At 50.8% G+C, this 13911-nt stretch overlaps 1 protein-coding gene across 1 annotated transcript; it reads left to right on the top strand.

Annotated features, from left to right (window-relative positions):
• The first annotated feature begins 2073 nt into the window (after positions 1 to 2073).
• Positions 2074 to 4897, top strand: LOC104580090 (granzyme-like protein 1). The gene is made up of 5 exons (XM_088535721.1): positions 2074 to 2152; positions 2260 to 2407; positions 3511 to 3652; positions 3811 to 4044; positions 4720 to 4897. The coding sequence occupies exons 1-5, from the start codon at positions 2086 to 2088 to the stop codon at positions 4852 to 4854; spliced, it is 726 nt and encodes a 241-aa protein (XP_088391847.1). The 5' UTR covers positions 2074 to 2085; the 3' UTR covers positions 4855 to 4897.
• Positions 4898 to 13911: the final 9014 nt, after the last annotated feature.

A 13911-nucleotide genomic window follows, 5' to 3' on the forward strand; every position in this document is an offset into this window, starting at 1 on the left:
CAGCAGCAGCAGGACTCGCTCAAGCATTAGTGCCACCCTGGAGCCACCTTCCCTCCTGCCCTTGCTGAAGGCTTCGCTCCCCACGACACCCAGCGCCCGTGTGGCCGGACACATGGACCCCCTTTTTCACCAGGCCAGGAACAGCGGCTCTGGCACCACTGCATGCCTGTGCCCCGGCCCACTCAGTCACCCCAAGACAGTGACGGCCCAGGTGGCCCCAGGAGGAGAGTGAGCCCCCAGGCCCCTGCTTCCTTGGCACATGCCCCTTGTCCCTGCTTAGGCCTTCTCACGCATGCGACACCCACAGTAAACAAAGTGCTGCACACCACGGAGCATCCGTCTCCTCCTTGCTCAGGGTCCCCGGGAGCTGGGCGGGAGGGTTGGGACGGGAGCCACGGCGGCTGCTCACGGCGCAGGATGCTGGAAGTCTGCGCAGGTTCAAGGGCAGACGGGACGGGTCTGTGGAGGGGAAATCCAGCGGAGAGCTTCAGAAATACAGAAACCAGGTCCAACGAGAGGGACCGAGACAGCCGCCCTGTTCCCATGGTTCTCCCTGGGCTTCCCAGTAGTTGCCTCTGTTGGAGGGAGGAGCTGGCCGAGAGAGGCCTGAGGTCTGACCAGGATGACAGCTCTCATGTTCTCCCTGTCACTTCCTGGGACCAACTACGTCGCCTTAGCCCCAGAGCCCACGACATCTGGGGAAACCAAAAAGAGTCCATGGTTTGGGCTTCTGCTAACTGCAGCTATCAGCTAGGAAATCTGCGAGTGAAAAGACTACAGCTGCTTATCTGCCTAGTACAAATCTTTCTCACGTCAGGGTTTTCCTTGAAGCTCCAGCTGCTGCAGTCTTCGCACGATAATGCCAGTTTCTAGCTTAAAAATGGGTTTTTCCTGGGGCACTGGGGACAGGAAGAAAGGCAAATTTAGCAGCAGGCGGACAGGGCAACATGCATCAGCCCCATTTCATCACCAGATGAAGGAAGGACGGGTTGGTGGGGAGAAGGCCCAGACGTGCCCATGCTCCGCAGCGGCAGCTGCCGGGGGGGACGCGCAGCCTCCTCCTGCTGCGAGCGGGCAGAGCGGGACAGGATGCGGCCAGGGGAGACGGAGCCTTGCAGAGAGGCTCTTGGCACCAGTTTGGCCTTTGCAAATCACAGCTTGGCGACAACCCTGCCCAGGAGGGACAGGGCCCCATCTGCCACTGGGTGGTGAGAGGCAAGACCCCAAACCCGCCTCCCTCACCTCCATCTGCCACAACAAACCCCAGGGGCAGTCCTGCCTGAGGGCAGGAAAGTGTCCTGTCCTCTCTCACACTTGCTGGTAAAAGGGGCTGGAAACTTTGGGAACTCCCCTGTTTATCAGCAGCAATCACAGTTGGAAAGAAGCATACAAAAGTGATGCCTTTTGCTGCACAAATCCAAGTACCAAGCTGCCAGGTGGCACCGAACACAAACCACAGAGCGACTACAGCACAGACATGCTGCTGCAGTCCAACAGAGCCATGCGTATGGAGCTGACCTGGGAGTTCTTGCCCTCGCAAAGCTACGACCAACACCGCATTACCATTACACACACATCCACTGTGCAAGGACTGCTCTGTGATCTAGGGCCCCTAGCAAGATAGAAAGGGCAGGAGAGTCCTCAATTGCCATTGCACACACACACACAAAAAAAAAAAAAGTCATGGTTTTGCAAGGCTCACGATAAACATCAAGGGCATTCAGAAGCTTGCAACAACAAAAACAGGCTGCAAGAAAAGGACACCTTGGAGGGCAAAGCTTTGGGCTGAACATACTCCCTACAGCTCCAGCTAAAAGGCAATGGATAAAACTGGTTCCAGGCTTAGAAGGATATCAGATACTACAAGCCATATCCAAGATAAAGGTGGGTTGATGCCCAAGGCTAATGCTGACTGAATTCCCCTCCAGATTGCTGAGGTACGCAGTTTGCAGACAGATTAATCAGATGAGCCCAACCTCTGCGGTTTCCTGGAGTCTAGTTTAAGGCTATAAAACGTTCCTGGGAGCAAGAAGAGACCCCAGTTGCAAGCCAGCCTCCAAAAGATCTACTGAAGCCAAGACTGCTATGATGAAGCATCAGCAGAAGCTCCTGCTCTCCCTGCTGCTGGTGATGTTCCCTCCGGAAATTGCTTGTAAGTAGAACCAGTCATAAGGTGGTGCAAGGGCTGGGGAAGGAAGAGTCCCAACCAGCGCATCTTGCACCCCCCACCCCGCTCATCCTCGCTTTGCTGTGTTGCAGATTATTTCTGGAATCGGATTGAAGGAGGAGCTGAAGCCAAGGCCCTCTCCAAACCCTACATGGCCTATCTGCAGGGAAAGAACAACCACTTCTGCGGAGGCTTCCTGGTGGCCCCAAACTGGGTGATGACAGCAGCTCAGTGTTTCAAGTAAGTTTGTGCTCCTTTTGTGCAGCACCTGGCGCAAAGACATTGCTGTCCTGCCATGATCCAGATAACACTGCCCAGACAGAGGTCTAACAGGCTGAGTCGCTTCCTTGTGGGGCTGCTCTCGAGCTCCTTCTCCAGCCCTGCTGGGATGGGGCCAGGCAACAGGGACTGCCATCAAAGCAGCAGGGGTCTGTCCACAGCTCTCCCCTCTGCCATCCATCCCCATACTGTTCTCCAGGCCATGCTCAGGGAAAGTTCAGCTCCTTGACAGGTTTTCTTCACATCCATCTGACTCTTCCCAGGCATCCACTGTCAGAAGTTTAGCAGCTGCTGCTACAAACATGCTGGAGCAGTGGGGTTTACTGGCTTTGCCCATTCTACCCCCAAAGGCTTGCAAGATTGTTGCCAGAATTAATAATCTGTTTTGAGGGAGTTGCTTGTCCCACTCTCTTCTATCCCTTTGGTTCGAAAAACTGAGGCATGGCCAGGAGAGCGGCTTTGCTAGATAGGTGTGAGCTCTGGGTACAGCTCCGAGACATCTCGGGGCTGACCAGCTACGGGCCCCACGCCTGTAGCTGGGCTCAGAGCCAGCTGCCCTGTCTAGAGGGTGGAAAGGAGAGTCAGCAGAAGAGCCAGAAACAGAGCTGGGATCACTTCTGTCCTGACTATTGTGCACTCTGTACCCTTCCATTCTGGCCAAAGCAGGCAGTCTCTTCTGCAGATGACGCAGAGGCTAGGAAAAATACCAGGACATTAGCACAGAGCAGAGTCCCAATGCAGAAATCCCTGCTTGGTGCCATCGATTTCCCCAGGCCTGTGACTTCTGCCTGCATTAATATATGTCCTTACATAGCAGCAGCCTTGGACCAAATCAGCTCAGCTGGCTCCTAACTGCAGCTGAAGTGCTAGAGTAACCTGGTATTTCACATTGCCTCTTGGTTGTGTAGCATCCCTGGCAGGGCTCCTTGCTGTCATCACTCTTGCTTAAAGCCCAGTCTGCATCCCGAGCTACGCCCCGGAGAAATGTGCCTCTCCATCACCAGGGCAGACAGCAGGAAAACAAACAGAGTCAAATGAGAGACACCGTGTTTGATTTTTACCAGCCACAAACCTCTGACTGTCATCCTTGGAGCACAGAACATCCAGAAGAAAGAGGAAAGATGGCAAACATTTGAAGTCCAAAAGTATCACCGCCACCCAGCCTACAGAATTGCTCATAATGAAAACGACATCCTCCTGCTGAAGGTAACTGCTCACCTGGAGCACCCGCCCAGTCCCATATGCCCACACTTGTGGGCGTGCAGGGCTGAGCTGTGGCACTGCACCTAGAGGGGACAGCTTTCATCACAGAATATTTAAAGACCAAACACTTTTTTTCCTGTATTTTCTGTCCCCTTGCCCAGCTGAAAGGCAATGCCACCAGCAATAACTACGTTAAGACCATCTCCTTGCAAAAACAAAACAACATTGGACAGCCTGAATGCACCGTAGCTGGCTGGGGCTACGAGACGCCTGCTGCTATGCTCCATGAAACCAAGGTCACCATTCTCAGATCAAGGGAGTGCCTAAACATATACCCTGGATTTCCTATCAACTCAATCTGTACCCGCAGCGTATTCCCTGGAGCTCTCAGAAAGGTCCGTGTCTGACACAGGGAAGAAATAGCTGTGGGGAAGGCTGCAGGCAGATCCTGGGCTTGAATCTGATTTGCACTAAGATACTTCGCCAAAAATACACCATGCAAAATTTCTTACTGCTGTCCACTCACAGCCCTTCCATCAGCCCCCGCTTCCTCAGTATCTTGCTGCTCTGCCTTAGGAGATGAAGTGGTGCCCTGGGCCTCCATCTCCAAGGACCAGCCCCTTGCAGGGCCAGCAGTGCTGCTGCAGACAGCGGGCACCTGCTCATATCCTTAACGGAGACGAGGGCCAACTGCTGACTCCTCACGGCCGAGTGCCTCGGTCTGCAGCAGCGCAGGGGTAGTTTGGCTGCCAAGCGGTTTGCCCTAAACCTCAGAGCAGGTCCGGGTACATTTCAGTGTTGTGCAGCCAGCAGAAGAGTAGAAATGAGTTGTAAGGCTCAGCCCCTCCTTACCTGTAGCTGCATTGGTCCCCACACAGGTCCCCAAGCAGAATTATCTATGGTCCCTTTTCGGACCCAGAGCTACTCCCATGCAAGGCAAGTCCAAGCTCCTCTTTCGCAGAAACTCTGTCCTGGCACACACATCCCCCATGCCCGCAGCCTCTGGATCCCCCTCTCCTGGGGATGCCCTATAACCAACTCTGATCTCTTCTCTTGTTTGTCTCTTGCAGGGAGATATTGGGGGGCCACTTGTCTGCAAGAACAAAGCCTATGGCATCTTCTCCTATACATATAATGAGTGGTATAGTTACTATACATCCATTTCTCCCTACATCTCATGGATTGACAGTGTCATGAAGTCATAATGAATATACTCTCTCCACAGCTGCTGTTCTAGAAAGCTCATGTTTCTGGGCTCCACTCTCACTTGCTTTCCCCCTCTTTCTGCCTGGGAAACGTCTTTCAGCGATCCTAGGGAACACAGCAAGGCCATGACAAAGCTGTGGCAGCAGAGGGCTTAGCGCAGGGCTGGCACCTTGATTGCATTTGTTCCCTGCCTTTCCCCAGCACGTGCCCACGCGGCGCTGCTCCCAAGGCCCCTTGTCATGCTGCTGTCAGCACCGCTCTGGAAAGTCATCTGCAGCCAGCCAAGCCATTGGGGTTCCTGCTCCCTTGAGGGAAGTGGCACAGCTGGATGAGACTAGATGAGCCCCACATGCCTGTGTCTACTTTGCTCAAGCCCTGAGGACGTAGGGCTGCCCCCATCTCGAGGGAAGACACTTCTACCCTCTGTTTAATTCTGCTGCTGTCTCCTGCTACCTCTGAGACTTGCTTCCTTGGTTCCTCCTCTTTTGCTGTAGTTCCAGTGTTGTAAGAATAAATAAATAAAAAAATAAATAAATGGCATCTGTATTTGAAAGTCTTTTTCCTTCTGGGAATCTGGTTTTTCTCTTCCCTTTTCTGTCCCACCTAAACCAGGCAAGAAGTCTGGTTCCCAGGTCAGCAACAGCCTCCTCGCTACCCACCCCGTGTGCAGGGCTCGGGCAAATCTGGGAATGACCGTAACTGGCCCCTGCCTGGCAGGAACCCATCTTTCTGCCACGGGCTGCAGCGTGAGTGAGCAGAGAGAACTGCACCTTGCAGAGGATGCTGTGGATGCAACCAGGCTGTTCCAAAACACAACATCCTCCAATCCTCAGTTACAACCCAGACTACACAACTGGCTCAAGAACCAAGGTCTTGGTTGAAGTCACAGGTGCAGCCAGAGCACTGGTCCTCACTGTAACCGAGATGACAATTACTGGGAGGAGCGCTGATACTCCAGAGGGCTGCACTGCCATCCGGAGGGACCTGGACAGACTGGACAACTGGGCGGTGAAAAACCTCATGCAATTCAACAAGGCCAAGTGCAAAGTCCTGCACCTGGGGAGGAATAACCCCAGACACCAGTACAGGCTGGGGACTGACCTTGTGGAGAGCAGCTCTGCAGAGAAAGACCTGGGTGTCATGGTGGATGATAAGTTGACCATGAGGCAGCAGTGTGCCCTCGTGGCCAAGAAGGCCAATGGAATCCTGGGCTGCATTAAGAAGAGCATCTCTAGCAGGTCGAGGGAGGTGATCCTGCCCCTCTACTCAGCCCTGGTGAGGCCACATCTGGAGTATTGTGTCCAGTTTCGGGCTCCACAGGACAAGAGGGATGTGGAGCTGCTGGAGAGAGTCCAGTGCAGGGCCACAAGGATGATCAGGGGCCTGGAACATCTGCCCTATGAGGAGAGGCTGAGGGAGCTGGGCCTGTTCAGCCTGGAGAAGAGAAGGCTGAGAGGGGACCTGAGCAGTGTCTAGAAGTACCTCAAGGGAGGCAGTGAGGAGGATGGTGCTGGTCTCTTTGCACTGGGGGCCACCGACAGAACTAGAGGAAATGGCCGGAAACTGAAGTCCCAAAAGTTCCACAGGAACTTAAGGAAAAAATTCTTAACAGTGAGGGTGCCAGAGCACTGGAACAGGCTGCCCAGAGAGGTTGTTGACGCAGCCCTGTGCCACGTGCTCTAGGTGACCCTGCGTATGCAGGGGGTTGGACTAGATGATCTCTAGAGGTCCCTTCAAACCTTTAGGATTTTATGGTTCTATGAATTAACACAGCATTTGTACAGCACCTAGCACAGCAAGGTCTTGGTATTTGACTGAGCTGTAAGGCACTAATTCAATACAGAAATTTATCTCAGATCTCTGCTAACCCATAAAAGGATAAAGTAAATCTGTAGCAATAAATCAAACACAACCAGGAGACTTGCTCCTGTCCCCATGCTACAGTTTTGTGATAAAACCCCATCACTACATTACTGAAACACAAACCCGATAGAAAAGAGTAATTTCAGCATTTCAGGAAATAAATCACACGCAAAGATTCAAGAGATTTCTGTGCCTGGTTATGGTAGAAACGAGTGAAAGATGTAGGTGTTCGATCACGGCAGCCCACAAAACTCAAAAATGTTTCAGCACTGCATAGTACAACAGTGGTCAAGAGCCCTATGACAAAGCCTCTCCCTGTGCTAGGTGCTGTAAAAGTGCATGTAGCCAAATCAGTCCTCACTAAAGATGCTGAGGATAAACAGGGCAAAAATGCAGGAGTGGAGCTAAGCTGCACAAAGACGAGGCTGGGAGAAGAACATTCCAGAACAGCCAGCGTCTCTCCTGGCCCATGGCCCTCCAGCCACGCTGCTCATGTGTTGCCTGGCGCGTGCTTCCCGGTCCCGCTCCGTAACTCGCTAGAAAGCTTCTTCCCGCACGAGCGCTTGTCCACGGCCCTGCAGGGCAGCACTTCCCTCCCGAGGACACGGGCACCCTCCCTCTGCGTAGGCAGGGGCTCCTCAGGCAACACAGCAGCGCCACAGACCCTGCCCTCCACTCACAAAAAAACCACCAGAAAAACAAAACAGCCTCTCACTTCCTCATCCGACACCTCTCACACCACAACCTCCACCCTGAGGAGGGAGGGGAGTGGAATCTCAGGCAAGCTACAAACTGAAGCTCTTACAAACCTGGCCCTGAGGCTCTTCTGCTTTGTCCCAGGCAGGCGCTTTCGCTTCCCCGCGCGCCCCAGCAGGGTCCAGGGCAGGCGCTGCTGGCCGCAGAGCTCGGGGCGCACGCGGCTCTGCGGGGCTGGAGCTCCCGGCCTGCTGCCCGCTCCGCGGCTCCGAGGAGACAGAGCAGCAGCTGCAGCCCTGCAGTCCCCCCTTGTCCCTCCTCATTACCGGGGCTCAGGGTCCAGCTCCTGCCCGCCAGCCCAGCAGGGTTAGAGCTCCGGGTAGCAGGTCAGGGCACACGCACGTGCAGGCTCCAGCGCCCCGGCTCGCAGCAGCGTGCGGCGCTCGCGGGCCAGGCGTGACCGGTGCAGCGCAGCCAGCGCCTGCGCTCGGCCATGGAAGGGGAACACGGGATGGAATCACATTCTCTCCCAGACTTTGAAGAGAAGAAACAAATCCCCTGTGCCTCTTGTGGGAAGGATTCAGATGGCAGAAGTGCAGATTCCGCTCCACAGAAAGAGATGACAGGACAACTCTTCAATTCCCTACAAAACTGCAAGGGAAGCAGCCATAAGAAAGCCTCTTCCAAAGAATCTTCCACAGAGTTCACATGTTCCATGTGACCACACTGAAGCAGCAGCCAGGAAAGATTCAGTCTGTGTGAACCCGGTCAGAAACCTCTCAGGCCAGAGGAGCTGCTGCCAGGCCGGGAAGCAAAGGCAGGAACGTGCTCGACAGCGAGGTGCCCTTGGATCATGGTTTGCACAAAGTGCTCCAAGACCTGCAGCTCTGAGGTTTGCCTTAGAGTAAGTCTGAAAGCCCTAACTCCAAGCACCTACTTTTTCCCACAGATTTCCGAACATACTGGTTTTGACTGGAACCCAAAGTGGCACTTAGGCACATAGACTCACGCTATATCCAAATCTAACACAGGGCAGGGAGGGGAAGGAGCAGCTTTATACTAATCTTCTGCCTGTACCAATTTCCTATACCCTAAATGTGGCTGGTTTCTCTCTTCCCTTTGCTGCAAGGAGCACCTAGAGCTTGAGACCTGAGAGCCGGGGGGACCAGTCCCACAAGCATCTTCTGGTCCCGGTCAGGGCCCTTGGGAGAAAAGCTGGGCCAGTGGCTGCAGGATAATCCTCGCTGGCTCCTTGATGCCTGGCGCACTTTGGCCTTGGCTGTGCTGTCCCCCCGGGGCTCACGGCCAGGAACGAACGAAGAGGAAACTGGAGGCTGTGCAGAAGAGAGAAATGTTGAGAGGAACCTGCCCAGGTTGGTCTGGAGGGCAATTCCCACCCAAGCAGTGAGGAAGGGCTAATTACAGAGAAAAACAGTTGCAGCTGAAGAAATCAAAGCAATCTTTAGAGCAAGACCAAAGCAATGGTTTCCAAAACTTTTGAGAAGCAGAAGTCAGCTTCAAGTATTGTGCTAGAGCGTTCTTATGGAATTTATTTTTAAAGAAATATTTTGAGGGAATGTTCATTTTGTGCTTTGTGTAAGGATGACTTATTAGAGCCTATTTAATATCTACAGCAGCACAAGCCACAAAACACCAGGCCAAAGAATATAAGATACCAAGTACTTTCCAAATAATAATTAAAATTCCAAGTAGTAATGTAAAAAATCTTAGTCTCCCCAGGGCATTCATGTGACTGAGATAAGCTATAATCAAAGTTATCAGTGATTTTTGCTGTGGATAATGTTGTTATTGTACTAGAATATATTGATACTACTAGTTTTATATGCACACACTGCCCTCTTTGGGCTTGCACAGCACATGTTCCCAAGGGCACCTCTCCAAGCAACGCCTGAACTTCAATAACTTACCTCTTAAATTCCTTCTCAGCGAGGCCTGAGGTTGCAGTTTGGAAGTGGCTAAGCTGAGCAAGGCAACTCTTTCCTCTTTTTACAACCTAGAATCTGCTCTGAAGCAAATGTTGCCAAGGAGAAGTTGAGCAGAGATGCACAGTCTTCTTTTCTAACCAGGCTGCAAAATGTTTTGTGTGTGTTCCCATTCATCCCACCTCGCCCTCTCCTTTGCAGGGAGTCTCGCTGAAGCTGGCAGCTCTGTTTGCAGTAGTGGACATCAAAGGCCCATACGACTAGGAGCAGATATATGAACCCGCACAGAAGGGACCAGACCTTTAGACCTTTCACGCCAAGACTTTTTTCCTGGCTGCAAGAGGCAGACACCCACCTGGGGCGGAGCGAGGTGCAATTCCACAAGCAGAGCCTGGTTCGGAGCAGCTGGTCACACGAGGGAAGAGCCCCTGGCTGGGCACGCAGGGCAGCAGCCCCTGCAAGCCACGTCCGAGACCACGTTAGTTAGAGGCTGGAACCTGGTGTCAGGACCTCCATCCCAGGAATCCCCTTCATGAAAACTTCCAGGAGCAATCATCTCCGGAATCCTGAAGGGAGATGGGCAAAAGCATAAGGCAATACTTGCATATGTTTCCAGCCAACCCGACTGAAAGCAGGACTGGAACTGAAGTCTCATCAAGATTTCTTCCATGGACAACTCACACTTTACAAAAACTGTCCTGGGAAGGCACGGACATCACAAGGGGCAGCAGTGGAAACTAATAGCCTCAACGGAACGATTTCACTGCAAAATCCCGTGCAAGTTTTAGTTAAGATGCAACCCTGCATCTTAAAACCCTAGTCAGCCACTCTTCTGAGTTAAGAATTATATGCATTGTACTGTGCAAATGATAATGTGTATTATGCATTACATTTACTGAGACATGTTTTGTTTCAAGCCTCGGCATCTGGACATCCTGAGCAAGGACAACCCTACCAGCTGGGTGGGCAGTGTCCTACACAGCTGCAGGTCTCACGGGGTGCAGAAGTTGTTTGGCCAACCAGAGAGACAGGGAGAGGAGGAACAAGAGCAAAGAAACCCATGCATCGCCACTACGGTTTTTAGGAACAAAATTTATTCCAATTTCAAACAGAGAATTTATTTCAGGAGAAAGATATGAAAATCAATTTCCATCAGATATTTCTGTAATAAGAGCTGGTGCCCAGCAGTCAGAGTTGGATCATTCCAAGAAACAATCACACTCCTGCACTGGAATGAGACAGTTTGGAGCCCGAATAGACCCTGACACTGGGCATCTTATTCAGAAACTCCTTTCCCCTACCCTCCTCCCCCCCCACCCCAACACGCACAACAATACATGCATTGCAAATGACAAGGTTTAAAAACAGCGTTTTATATAGTATCTTTTTAAATAGGTTAATGTTTAAATTGCCTTAAATCAGGATCCTATAATATACAAGTATAACCAAATAATTTCCACCACATTGGCACTTGTAAAGAGTCTCTGGCACTACTAAAGAAGGGGCATTGGCACAAACCATACTCTTAAAAACTGGGTGCTGCATAACACACTTTATCTCTGCTGGACTCTAACAACCTGGGCTCTGTACAGTACAATACAATGGTCAGCACACTCTGGAAGTACTTTAAAAAAGAAAAAAAAAATCCAAAAAACACATGAAGAAAACCATAGTTGAAAGCAAGGCCAACATTTCTAGGAAGCAACAAGAGACCAAAGAATCTGACCGTAGGAGAAGGGAGAGGGCAGAGGGGGCTGGAGCTGCCTGACACGCTGAAGCGGGAAGGGGCTGTTACTCACCGGGCAGCCAATCCGCACAGAATGGAACCAATAGGATGGTCCTCTCCTCACTGACTTCAAGTTTCACACTGGTTGACAGTATGTTGGTTTCTTCAGCAGAAGAAAAGTGCACAAGTAGCAGAGGTTAGTCAGGAGACCATTTCCTCAGACTCCAGGTTCTTTGCAAGAACCTTATGCCCTCGTCTTTCTAAAGCTCAATCTCTTGTTGCCATCTGTAGAAAATTCTGATAGGCCTCACTTGCAGAAAGTATGATGCAGGCAGATTTGGTTTAAGGCTTGGCACTTTTGCTAGGGCAGGCATTAGCCAAAGGTCCAGCCAACAGGAGTGAACCAATTTTACAGAAATGCTTTACTGGCCAAGTTGGAGGCACACAAGCTGTTGCTTGTTAAGAAAAGCACATACCAACACTGGTATCTTCTCATATAGGACAGTCCACAAACACCTGCGGATTATGTCTCCAAGTCTGGCCCATTCCTCCTCTCAGTTAGGATGAGGTTCCACAAACGCATGGCTCAGCCATCGTGTAACGTGCTCCGCTTCCCCCTTCAGCGATCGGCACGCCGAGTCGCTCCCCAGGCCAACAGCCACAGCCAGCACGTCCAGCACAGCCCAAAGCCCTGTGCCCACGGCCTCCCGCTGCCCCCACAACGCAGGGAGCCAACAGCCCTCCTCGTGCGCCAGGGCAGCCGCGGCAGCAACTCCTAACGGAGAGGGGAGGATACAGGAACAAACGTTTCGGACTCAGGTGGGAAGCACCACCATCATTCACCTCGGAAAACAACTTCTGGGAAGTTATTTCCAAGAGCCTGTGTTCTCAATGCCAGCTTCGCTGCTGGCAATAGTTGTTGTGTGCACCATCTACAATAGGATCAGGAAAACAGAAGAAACTGGTGCTGCCATCTGCTTCAGATGAACAGCATTTAGGATACAATAAGACGATTATAAATTCCTCTTTATAGGAGACTTTCTACAAAATGGATCATTTTGGCATAAAGACAAAAAAAGGCGGTAAAGTTATTGCAAAGCTGTCTGACACAAGGGAAACCCTCTCATTCAGCACTAATATTAAAGGAATTCAGAGCATGGCTATACTAAAGAGATAGTGTTCTCCTCAGCACCATCACTCGGACAGACTGTCTCTTCGACTGTTGGTCCCACGGCTACTGTTCCAACTTCAGCTCTCCAGTCACACCTAGCAGAGCTCGCTTCCTCCTGTAGTGCTCCGAGACATACAGAGGCTTCCCTCAGCTATTCTGGAAATCAAGAGGGACCTACAAACAAATTACTCAACATCATCTGACTCCAGGTTTTAGTGTTCTAGATCAAAGCATCTTAAGCATCTCTGACAGTTAAGATTTACATGTTGTGCAAAACACTGATGTAGTGCTCTGTCTACAAAAGAGACAAAATATCAACAGCCCCCTTCAACAGTGCAGCTCATGTAGTCTTTATCTACTGGCAGCCTAATAGCCTTTAAGGGGGCAGTCTGGTTGATTCAGAGAACTTGGACCCAATGCTACTTCTTGGAATTGAAACAGAAGCATTAGTGATAGCTAAACCACCCATGTCCAGAGACGGATCAGACTTCCCTGTCTCCTACTCACTCCTTGCCTTGCCCTGCAGGCTTCCAGGCAAACAACAGTTCGTTCCACATTTGTTCACTTGCCTTGGCTCCTGGAAAAAACTCTGTAATGTGCAAAGGCTTCCCATCCTTCTGCTCAGTGGAGTTTCGCTTGGCATCTGGAATCCAGAAATACTTGCACTAACTTTTACCTGCACCAGCAAACCCTGCTGAGGCTGCCTCTACTCTCCTGTTAAACAAAAGTGCATCCACACTAGGGTTTTCCAGATTCCACAGCAGCCACATGCTCCCGCCATGACTGCTGCTGCTTGATTATCACACACACCCTGGAGCAAGGATGTGTGCAAGTCCTCCAAAGAGGATCCATGCTCCTCTAAAGAGGAACACAGCAGCATGTGCCTCCGGGGAATGCCAAAACAGCACGGAGAAAATTACCACTCCCTCCAAGAGCTCCCCACAAGCTTTTCAAGCAAGAACCCTACCTGTGTCCCAAAGTCTGTGACCCACCAGCTCTGGTCCTTTCTAGAAGTCTGCAAAAGCTGGACAGGAACAAAGCATTCTTACAAATTCATACAACACACTGGCACGAAATGTGATGACAAGGCTTGTTTGATGCTAGCAGCAAGAAAATAACCAGAGGGTGGCACAAGACTAAGATTTGCCAATCCAGCCAAAGTCTGCAGTTTAAATGCCACAATTATGCAGTGTGCTTTTGATAGATGCTGCATAGAGAAGTCGCTCATTTGATGTCATATACTCTACTCAACAAAAGGGAGTTTTTACTCTGCAAATTGAGCCTAGTGTGTGCACACACGTGCTTGTGGTGCGTGGGGGATGTGTGCGTGTGCATGTGGAGAAAAAAAAAAAAAAGAATTACCAAATAACAACAACCCCACAATTACATCAGGCACTTCCCCAGGCTCAGCAGCTATTGCTCCAAGAGCTTCCATCATTTGTAGTCCATGAACAAAATACAGCAAACTATGTATAGAACATCAATAATTTAAAAAAAAAAATCACAGTCTTCATACCTTTTATAATTGATAAGAAAAAGTAACTTAGAACTAAAATTTATAAAGAATGGAAAAGTGATGGCTTTTTTTGTTTTGCCTTTTTTCTTTTTTTCCTTTTTTTTTTTTTTTTTTGCAATGGTTGGAAAGCAATTGCTACTC

This window comes from Tinamus guttatus, unplaced genomic scaffold (genome assembly GCF_059628265.1).
Source record: "Tinamus guttatus ecotype Peru unplaced genomic scaffold, ASM5962826v1 Tinamus_guttatus_pri_ptg000643l, whole genome shotgun sequence".
Taxonomy (NCBI): domain Eukaryota; kingdom Metazoa; phylum Chordata; class Aves; order Tinamiformes; family Tinamidae; genus Tinamus; species Tinamus guttatus.

What these genes read in the sequence shown, in the direction of transcription:
- LOC104580090 (XM_088535721.1), top strand. Translation starts at nt 2,086, where the DNA reads ATGATGAAGCATCAGCAGAAGCTCCTGCTCTCCCTGCTGCTGGTGATG. An exon ending in ACAGCAGCTCAGTGTTTCAA is followed by an intron (nt 2,408 to 3,510) that starts GTAAGTTTGTGC and finishes GATTTTTACCAG; the next exon opens with CCACAAACCTCTGACTGTCA. An exon ending in ACGACATCCTCCTGCTGAAG is followed by an intron (nt 3,653 to 3,810) that starts GTAACTGCTCAC and finishes CCCCTTGCCCAG; the next exon opens with CTGAAAGGCAATGCCACCAG.